This window comes from Psammomys obesus, unplaced genomic scaffold, assembly GCF_907164565.1.
Source record: "Psammomys obesus unplaced genomic scaffold, mPsaObe1.curated_primary_1811, whole genome shotgun sequence".
Classification (NCBI taxonomy): Eukaryota; Metazoa; Chordata; class Mammalia; order Rodentia; family Muridae; genus Psammomys; species Psammomys obesus.
In genome coordinates, this window is record NW_026586173.1 from 13,073,245 (window position 1) to 13,083,866 (window position 10,622).

Here is a 10,622-nt window from a genome sequence, read left to right on the forward strand (position 1 = left end):
ATTACCCCACTGGAAGTCCCGAGGAGGCCACAGAGGTGCTCGACGCGAGGGGTGTGTGCTTCCGTGCTTCTGAAGGCGACTGGCGCAGGGGCGCCGGGACGTCACTGTGGCTTCTCCCTGTGAGACCTCATGTGGGCCTGGCAGTTCCCGGAGCGGCTGAAGGTCTTCCCGCAGTGCGCGCACTCGTAGGGCTTCTCGCCGCTGTGGGTCCGCTCGTGCTTGTGGAGGGTGCTGGGGCAGCTGAAGGCGCGGCCGCACTCGGCGCAGGCGTAGGGCCGCTCCCCGGTGTGCGTCCTCCTGTGCACCCGGATGGAGCTGGAGCTGGTGAAGACCTTCCCGCACTCCTCGCACTCGTAGGGCTTCTCCCCGCTGTGGGTCCGCTTGTGCCTCTGGAAGGAGCTGGCGCGGTTGAAGGCCTTCCCGCACTGGGCGCAGGCGTAGGGCCGCTCGCCGGTGTGCGTGAGCTCGTGCCGCTGCAGGGCGCTGCGGCAGCGGAAGGCGCGGCCGCACTCCCGGCAGGCGTAGGGCCGCTCGCCGGTGTGCGTGCTGCGGTGCAGGCGGATGGAGCTGGAGCTGGTGAAGGTCCTGCCGCACTGCGCGCAGGCGTAGGGCCGCTCCCCGCCGTGGACGCGGAGGTGCGTCTGCAGGTAGGCGGCGCGCGTGAAGGTCTTGCCGCACTGGCGGCAGGCGAACGGCCGCTCGCCCGTGTGCGTCTTCGCGTGCCGCTGGAAGGAGCTGGGGCAGCTGAAGGCGCGGCCGCACTCGCGGCAGGCGTAGGGCCGCTCGCCCGTGTGCGTGCGCTCGTGCCTCTGCAGCGAGTTGGGGCTGCTGAGGGCCTTGCCGCAGCGCCGGCACTCGTAGGGCCCCCCGGCGCCGTGCAGCCCCTCGTGGAGCCGGACGGAGGCCTGGCTGACGAAGGCCTCCCCGCACGCCGCCGCCGCGCGCTCGGGGGGCCCGGCCCCCGCGTGCGCCACCATGTGCCGCCGGAAGGTGGCCAGCGAGAGGAAGGCCTGGCCGCACTCGCCGCACTCGCGGTACGCGTCCTCCCGCTCGTGGAGCTTCGCGTGGACGCGGAGGGAGCTCAGGCGACCGAAGGCCCTGTCGCACGTCTCGCACCTGAAGGGCCTCTCGTGGGTGTGGGTCCTCGCGTGTCTGCGCAGGGAGCTTGAGCAGTTGAAGGCTTTCCCGCAGTCCCCGCACCGGTGGCTTCTCTCTCCACCAGGAGCGCGCTCCCGGTCCCGAGGCGTGGAAGTGCCCGCGTCCTCACCCGGTGGGCAACTCCTGTCTTTATCGTGGCCTCCTTCGCGCGTCTGGGGTGAAGAGGGGGATTTAAGGGCCTCTCCGCATCCCTTAGGTGCGCAGGGCCTGGGTCCCCCGTGGGTCATAATGTGCCTCTGAAAGTTCGCCAGGGACACAAAGAGCGATCCGCAGCTTTTGCATTTATATCGAGTCTCTCTCGTGGGAACCCTCTTCCCACCGTCTTCTCGGCGCTCGGGCGGCCTGTGTTTGCTGTGAGTGCCCACGTGACTGTGAAGAGACTCTTCTTCCTCGCTCAGCCTGAGATCTGGCATCCGGCTTCCTTCACACGGACTGTGTCCTTCTCTTTCTGAAGATCTCTCTACCGCAGGCCTTCGGTAAAAAAAAAAAAAAAAAAAGTGAGACACATTATTCAGGTGGATGCAAACCAGAGTCACCTGGGGAGGAAGCTCAGTTGAGATCTGCCGTCCTCAGACTGGCCTTTGGGCATATCTACCTGGCTCTTCTTGACTAGTGATCAAGAAGTCCCAGCTCACTGACGGCTACTCCTGAACACATGGTCCCAGCTGTATGAGAAGGCAAGCTGAGCAAGCCATGGGGAGGGAGGGCAGTGTCCTGACTCAAGTTCCTCCATGACTCCCGCAGCGGTACACTGTGACCTGGAGGTGGAGGATGAAATGATCCTTTCCTCCTCCAGTTGCTTTGGTCAGTGTCTTATTTAAGTTTTATGATGAAGGAACTTCTGCAGCTTTTCAATACATGCGCACTGTTAATACTGTCAGGAAAAAAGAGGAAGGCTCTTGGGACTTCTTGGGCATAAAGTAGGTAACTGTTCTGTAAAGCGTTGGAATGCAACTAATATTCAAAACACTAGTATTCAGATTTGGGGCATCTTGACAGAGACTGACACTGAAGTAGCATATATGCAAAAATTAAAAATGTAATTGTAAAAAATCGAAAGACAAGTCTGAAATAGGACTTACTACTTATGGGGTTTGGGTTTTTGTTGTTATTGATGTTTTTGTTTTGTGAGCAATATATCTCTATCGTCCCAGATACTAAAGACTTTAAACAGATTAATCACGTGAATCCATAGGTTGAATCGAACTTCAATGACATCATGATAAACCATGATATGTATGTATATATATGTACACACACACACATATATAGACATATATATATTCAGACTTTATGTCACACTACTGGGAACTATTTCCCCTATTGAATACAGATTACCTTAGGTCTCTTCCAAGAGTTTTGTACTGATCTTCAATGTGCTGACCTTCCCACTGTATTCCTAAAATGTAAACCAGAGAAAACAGCGGAAATTACCATAGTTGGAAAAGTTACTGAATTCTGTTTTCATGTCTCTTCCCATTTGCTAAGTCACTGAACGTGGCTAGTAAGACGCGACTTTCCTCAGACGATGATGGGAAGGAAGGCTGTCACCTTACCCACGGCGCTCAGGTTCCTCACAGTCTCCAGCATCACATCCTTGTATAGAGTCTTCTGAGATGGATCCAGCAGAGCCCACTCCTCCTCGGTGAAGTTCACGGCCACATCCTCAAAGGTCAGTGACTCCTACAACATCCCACACGATACACAGAGGAGGATCCGTGAGACACGTAAAGCTGGGTGTCTAGGCTCGGTGTATGAGCAGTTTCTTTGATTCTGATCTACAAATGTCTAGTCCATGACTATCGGAATCTTACTCTCTCACGACATTAACACCGCCTCACAGAAACAAATTACACAAAAGAAATATTGCTAAGGGCAGCAGCAAACCGTGGACACCTCTGTGAGAGTAGGAGGCACAGTAAGACCTGACCCTAAGTCACTTGCAGTTTTTCCTACAAACGTCTACTGCTGTCAACACAATTCTGCTCCTGCGGGAGCAGTATGACAGTACTTTGGCTCAGCACATAAAGCACTTGTTGTACACCTGAACCCATGGTGCACACATAGCCACACACACACAATATGCAAATAAGTAAAAATAATAAAATAAAATTTAAAATGCATTATTTTTACATTTGACCTTTGCTTCTAGTTGGTAAATGAAAACTTGGAAGGGTTTTCATAACACTAAGTAGCTTATTTTCCCTAAATATTTATGCAGTGTATTTACTATTGCTAGGCATAATGTCACAGCCTTTAATTCCAGTACCTGGGAAGAGACAGGTGAGTATCCATGAGTTCCAGGACAGCCAGGGATACACAGCAAGAACCTGTGTCTACACACACACACACACACACACACACACACACACACACACACAAACAACTTCCCTTCTTAGTCCCTACCACACGTATATACCTGGATACATCACATCACTCCAAGTTTGTACATGTCGATTTTAGCCCATTATGTATTAACTCTAAGCATATAGAAATGTGTATCATGTTTCCTCTACAAATGTAAGTGTGACGTCACAACCTCACTCTTCTAATGGGAAAGGTGACATTTACTAAGTTCTGTCACATGTGCATGAAGAAAGGTGAAGTGGTACATAACCTTTGAAAGAACCCAAGAAGTCAACCAATGGAAGAATGTACAAAATTCTGGAAAGCCTCCAGGAAACATTTCAGGAACCAACAAAGCCACTTTTTAAATCTCCTGACAAGTACCAAATGTCAGGAACTGATTCAGTGGTAGAGCACATTATCTTAAGTAGACTTAGACTAGAAAAATAACACAGAAAATGTCTAACGCTGGTCAAAGCCTTCTGCTCAAGAAAGCAATGAGGGAGCTGGAGAGACGGCTCAATGGTTAGGCACAATTATTGCTCTTTTATCAAGCAGCCTGTAACTCCAGCCCTACAGGGCCTGACACCTTCCTCTAACCTCTGCAGGACTGCATTCGTGTGCACAAACCCACACACATAATTTAAAAATAATAAAATAAAAGAGAAACAGCAACAAACTGAATGTACAATGGTATACAACCGAATTTCTATAGAGACAGTATCCTTTAGCCCAGGCACTTCAAGGCCAGCCTGAAAAACAAGAGCAAGAACCAGTTTCCAAAAACAGAATCAGAACAACTAATAGCCTGCTCACCCAAATCAAGGATTATCAGGTCTACTATTCTAGATACTTGAATGGCAGGCTTCTATAAGGGACAGGAAGTAGCTTCAGGTGGTCAACATTTATATGGAAAATTGATTAATGATAAGGTATACATTGTACACACAGAGGGCCAAAACACTTTTATAAAGATAAGGATAGTATCTGCTACCTACATGAAAACAAACTAATTCCTTCTTGGCTACGGACAATAGTCTACTGACTATGTTTCAAGGTGGAAAATATAACTACAGAACTTTCACATACACAGAATTCTCTGATACAAAAAGAAGAAGAAGAAGAAGAAGAAGAAGAAAAAAAAGGTATTGTGTATGTCTGTAATCATTAAGACTCAGAAGCCTGAGGGAGTAGTGTCATCATTTTGAGAGCAATCCAATCCAATCTGAGACCAGGCTTAGTACATGGTAAAACAATGCTTCACAATAAAACATGCAAGAAAAAAAATTGTAAAGGAGTAGTTCATGAATGAAGAAACATTTGACAGATTTAATCTTAATAAAATTAAAGGACAGCAAAAGTGGAAGAATGTATCTAGGATACCAATGAGATAAAACAAGTCTGAGTCTGAGACCATTCTGGTCTACATAGCACATTCCAGGCCTATACGATGAGTCTCTATCTCCAAAAAAAAAAAAAAAATTGTTTGTGTAGAATTAAAATGAATGTTATTTTTAAATTAGGAAAACACCGTAAGACTTAACAGAAAATATAAGACCATACAAGAGAACAGGTCCATCTCCTTGGTAATGAGGAAACAACCAGACAAACTAACAAGGAAGTAACACGACAGATTAACAGACCATGGCAAGAGCGGATGACCAGAAAGAACAAATACAGCTTACTGTGAATAAAGAAGGGGTTGGCTAGTAAGCTAACTTCTAAGGACTGGAGAAATTTTAATGCACTTGTCCTTGAAGGCACATACAAGATGACAGGAGCCGGCTTTACCAGAAGAACAAAAAGTGAATTTGAAAAAGCCAAAACAAACAATGGGGTGGGGGAGGGAGTGCACTGGATGGCTTCTGCCTCAGAACATGTGTAAACCAAACCCGACAAAGAAACTGCTGAATAACCTCCTCCATGTAGTGTCACTGATCATCTGTTGACCTATCAGCAGGTCAAATTAAGAGAACACAGCTTAACAGAAACTAGGAGATAACACAGTTGAGGCACAGTTCAGGGTTTGATATTGTGTAACCTGGGTAAGACCCTGGACTCAATCTTCAGCAAGGAAAAGACAAGAATGGTAAAGATCATAAAATATAATCAAGGAATCTGGTCACCAATGGGACAAGATGGATGTAAGTCAAGGGATGGGATAATTAGGTGATTCTAATGTCTATCCAAGGAGCAACTATAAATCTTCAGAAATTCAAAGGACATTCCACATTGTTATCATTATGAAACCATTTTCATTCTCTGAGAATACTTTTCCTGATACAAAGTTAAAAGTAGGAACTTGGGCTGGAGAGATGGCTCAGCGGTTAAGAGCACTGTCTGCTCTTCCAACATCCTGAATTCAATTCCCAGCAACCACATGGTGGCTCACAACTATCTATATTGGGATCTGATGCCCTCTGCTGGCACACAGGTGCACATGCAGATAGAGCACTCATATGTAAGATAAATAAATCTTAAAAAAAAAAAGTAGGAACTTACAGTGTAGAATATCAGTATGCTACCAGAAAGTAGGAATTTACTGGTACAGTATGGCTCAGAGTAAATGAGGACACATATACAAATCAAAACATACACAACCAGGCAGCTGTGGTACCACTGGCCCTTAATTCCAGCACTCAGCGGGCAGAGACAGATGGATCTCTGCAAATTCCCGGCCAGCCAAGGCTACATAGTGAGAGCCTGTCTCAAAAATGGATAAAAAGTAAATTCACGAATGAGCAAGCTTTAAAAAAAAAAGCTTTAATTCGTACTTTTTCTTTGCCATATAATGTGGCAGTCTCAGGTTCAAAGTCACAGGTTTGTCAACAGAACCCACACAGAATCAAGAGGGAAGACTGGCAGTGAGCAGCAGGCCAGGGTCAGCCAGACAGCCTTCCGGATCAAGGTGCTTGGCGTCAGGCCTGCCAGCCTGAGTTTATTCACAGAATCCACACACTGGAAAGAACTGGCTTCCCCAAGGCGACCTCTAACCTCACCTCAACATACGCACCATCGCACATGAGTGTCCATGCACAGACAAACACAAGGTTAAAAAAGGGGGGTTAAAAACTTTCCCCCTAAGGCTGTGCTGGCCACCAGGCAGCAGAAATAAGGGAGGCCTGAGAGGAAGGAAGGCAGCCTGGCCTAAGATTTCAGACTTTCCCTGTGGCTAAGGGGGGATGGTGGGAAGAGGTCAGGAATAGGAGCGGAGCCATGCAAATACTGAATGTCCAGCCCCGAAAGGACGGAGTGGACATGGGTCCTATTGCTTTAGCCAGATGTGCTGAGGAGGCTTAAAAGTCACCAGCGGGCCTCGTTTCCATCCTCAGCACAGGAAGCAGATAGGATGAATGATGGAGAGACGGACGGACTGCAGTTGTACCTCGGGATCTGTGGCATCTGATTCCAGAAACTCCCAACATGAAATGTTAAAGCCTTTTCTAAAAAAACTGTACAGTGCTTGCAGGCCAGGGCGCATGACACCCCGGTTCCATCCCAGCTCTACATACACCGGGCATGATGGCAACATTGAATCCCAGAACTCAAGAGGAAAGGCAGCTTTTGTGCTCCGAAGATCATGTCGGACAACAGACGCACTAGTTACAACTGTGAAAAGCCAGAACCAATGTCCTTCAGTTCGTAATTGACAAACAACGGCACGCTGATGATACAGTCTGTTCCTGGGTTGTTGGTATAATTTTTTCTTTTTTAATGTATACACCTTACCCTTGTTCATTCAAATACCGATTTCTCCCCCACCCCACCCCCAACTGTCTGGTTTCAATCTGATATTGCATTGTGATACTCAACTCTTGTGTAAACAGGACAATGTAAAGCAACTAGACACAATGTTGAGCAGGGAGGAGCCAGAAGGCAGGAGAAGAGTGGGAGGAGAAAAGGGGCAAGAGGAGAGCTAGGAGAGCAGAGCTGGAAGAGAGAGCTTGGAGGACGTGGAGCATGAACCAGACCTAAGATTTCACAAAAAGCAAGTATAATGTGGGAAATCTAAACGTTAGGAAACTGAGGGGTTGGAGGTTTAGGAGGGAGTAAATATTGCCCAGCATTGTGTTCTAGGTTCACTAAAAACCCAGTCTCTGTGTGGTGATTTGGTTATACAGCTGTTTAGGATTAGCAGCAAGCTTTACTAGAAAATAAACCAATAGTAAATATTAATAACCACTTACAACACTGGGTGAAATAAAATATGAATTTAAAAAACACTGGTTTGTCAGGCCTTTATTTTTCATTATGTGGGGGACAGGGAATGGAAAGAATGATAGGTAAAGCGTAGACAAGGATTTGTGAGGACTGTTTTAACTGTGTGTGTGTGTGTTGGGTCCGTGCACATGAATGTGGGTGCCTGGCAGGGGCCCAGCAGAGGTCATCAGCTTCCCTGGAGCTGGAGTGGCCGGTGCTGGGAACTGAACTCTGGTCCTCTGCCCCAAACACGGGCAATTTTGAAGACACTAAATCTGTTCCACGCAATACTATGTTGGTGGATACACAACACACATTTTGTCAAAACCTACTCAAGTACACAAACAGGAGGTGAATTCTAAAGCATGGACTTCAGTGAATGGTGAAGTCATCCTTTCTCAGCATGACCATCTGTCACACACTGGCTCCTGACTGTGGCAAACATACCGCAGTTCTGGGAATAGAGCTCAGTTGCTAGAGCGCCTGCCTAGACCCTGGGTGGATCCCCGCATCCACTGAACTGGCCCGGTGGGAAGTGACAGGATTTGGAATTCAAGGCCATCCTGGGGTACACAATCTCAAAACCAGTCTGGGGCATGAGATTCGTCTCAAAAATACGTTATGTATAACGTTATGTACAATATCCACATGCTACACACAAGCAAGATGCTAATAGTGGGAAATCATAACGACGAAGAGGGGGTTATATGGAAACGCTCCGTACGATCTGCTCGACCTCCCTGTAAAATAAGAAACCTTTGAAAAATGAGATCTAACACACAGAAAGCCAACAAGCTATCCCTCCTACCTTACTTCAGGCTATACAAACAAAATCTGACAAATACTGCTCCATACACATACCTGTGCAAAAAACACTCAGGAAATGGTGGCGTACCAAAAATCCCGGGCAAGCACGAAGCCCAGTGTCAACCCAGTCACCTAAATTTCAGAGTTTACCAAAGAGGCAGAAAAGCAGCACACACACAAGCATTTTTTAATTCCACACACCGGCTGATGAACAGTCTCTGCTTTTACTCTCTTAAGCAAACGGCACACCCTGAGCGTGGGGACAGCTCAAAGAGCTGGCCGAGAAGAGACAGACCACACACACACACACACACACACACACACACACAAGGTTTCTCTGGTTAAGGCCACAAATACAAAGATAAAAAGTTCCCAGAAAACAAGATTCTGCGTTCTGAGGCCGGTTGGGTAGCGTACTGTCAGAACGCTGGCATCAGTCTCCTGAGCGCTCTCCTGGCTAAGAGATGGGGGCGGGGTGGGGGCGGGGAATCAGTTTGACGTACAAGTCGCTCAAAGAGCTGACGAGGGTGATTTGGAGAAGGAAATCTGAGGCATGGGAACAGCGCAAAAGGTATAGAGTACTCAACAAACAAACAAAAACTACGTGGGAGGCCGGGCGTGGTGGTGCATGTCTCTAATCCTTGCCCTCTGGACGTGGAAGCAAGAAGATATCCGTGAGTTCGAGGACAGCCTGGTCTAGGTAAAGAGTTCCAGGCCAGCCAAGGATACTCGGAGACCGGATCCCCAAATGAATAAACAGAGGGGAGGCGGACTTCGAGGGATCGCGGCCCCCCTCCGCGCACCCACAGTAGCGGGTGTGCGGACGCGCGGGCCGAGCTGCCCCCAGGGGCCTCCGGCCGGGTACCCTGCGGCCAGCTGAGCCGGAGGAAGCACTAGGGGACCCAGGTCCAAAAGGGCGCGGGCTGCGTCGTGGAGCTGGCCCGGTTCCGGCCGCGAACTCACCATTTCTGGCTTATGGGGAGTCCGGGGGAAGGACACCCGGATGGCTCTGTGCGGGGCCAGGTAGGGATGCTGCGCAGCTCCGGGAGGACCGGGGACAGCGCAGTGCGCGGCCCCGCGGCCCCACGCACGCACGTGCGCCCCCCGCGTCACGCTCCGTCTGGAGAGGTGCGGATTGGCCCCGGGCGTGGCCCCGCCCACCGCAGACCCCCCAGCTCGGGGCGAAGGACCTGCCGCCTTTCGCTCGGCTCGGGAGCCATGTTCCCTCTCTCGGACCCCGACCCCACCCGACCCCCGGCGCGCAGACAGAATCCTCGCGAACTGGGGACCGTGTCCGCAGAGTCCCACACTCCACTCTCACACGAAGGCAGGTGCCCCGGCCGAGCAGGGAGTTCCTCTCCAGTGGGGCCTCCACTCACTGTTTCCCCGCAGCATTTTGAGGGCATGGGTAGAGAGTATCTGGGTCTTAAGTTTCAGGACCGGGCCAGGCAGCCCTGGAATTTACACCTAGCTGTTCTCCAGGGCACGCTGTCTTCACTCACGCACTCTCCTGTTCTCAAGGGTACAGTATTTTTTTTTTTTCCTCTTGAGCTATTTTTGTTCTTCTCCTTTTTTATCATGCTGAGAGGGCTAGCCTGCCCCAGTCAGGGAGTTTGGAAGGACACTGGAAATAAACAAGCTGGACCCTCCTCACCGCCACAGTCTGATGCCAACAAGTACAAACTGCAAATGGCAACCCACCAACATAATTTAGATTACACATTCCAATACAGAGAATATCACCGAATAACGATGAATTTACCTGACAAGCGCCTAAGTACACACACACACACACACACACACGTCCTTTTGCGTTATCCTCTTACTAATGTACCCAGTTTAGTATTAATATTCCTACAATTCATAACAGCTTGAGGACAGGGGATCATACTGGACTCTTGGTAGAGCGCAATGAGAAAACTGTAAGTTGTGTTTTAGGTATTCCAAATAAGAAATCGGTGTGGAGCAGCAAGGTGGCTCATTGCGTAAAGGATTTGGCACCAAACTTTATAACCTGAGATGAATCCCCAAGACCTACAGGGTAGGAGAGAGCAATTCTGGAAAGTTGCCTTCTGACCTACACGTACACACGTACACACGCACACACGCAC

General features: G+C 49.0%; 1 protein-coding gene across 1 annotated transcript; it reads right to left on the reverse strand.

Annotated features, from left to right (window-relative positions):
* Nucleotides 1-101: 101 nt before the first annotated feature.
* Nucleotides 102-9,524, reverse strand: LOC129672059 (zinc finger protein 14-like). The gene is made up of 4 exons (XM_055601256.1): nt 9,475-9,524; nt 2,715-2,841; nt 2,497-2,557; nt 102-1,629 (listed from the first exon to the last, which is right to left on the reverse strand). Exons 1-4 carry the CDS (start codon nt 9,475-9,477, stop codon nt 102-104), a joined length of 1,719 nt encoding a protein of 572 aa, XP_055457231.1. The 5' UTR covers nt 9,478-9,524.
* Between the last annotated feature and the right edge of the window lie 1,098 nt (nt 9,525-10,622).

Bases quoted from the DNA above. Each gene is read 5' to 3' on its own strand.
- LOC129672059 (XM_055601256.1), bottom strand. The intron at 2,558-2,714 runs GTAAGGTGACAG...TTTACATTTTAG, and splicing joins GAGGAACCTGAGCGCCGTGG to GAATACAGTGGGAAGGTCAG. The intron at 1,630-2,496 runs GTAATCTGTATT...TTTTTACCGAAG, and splicing joins ACTCTTGGAAGAGACCTAAG to GCCTGCGGTAGAGAGATCTT.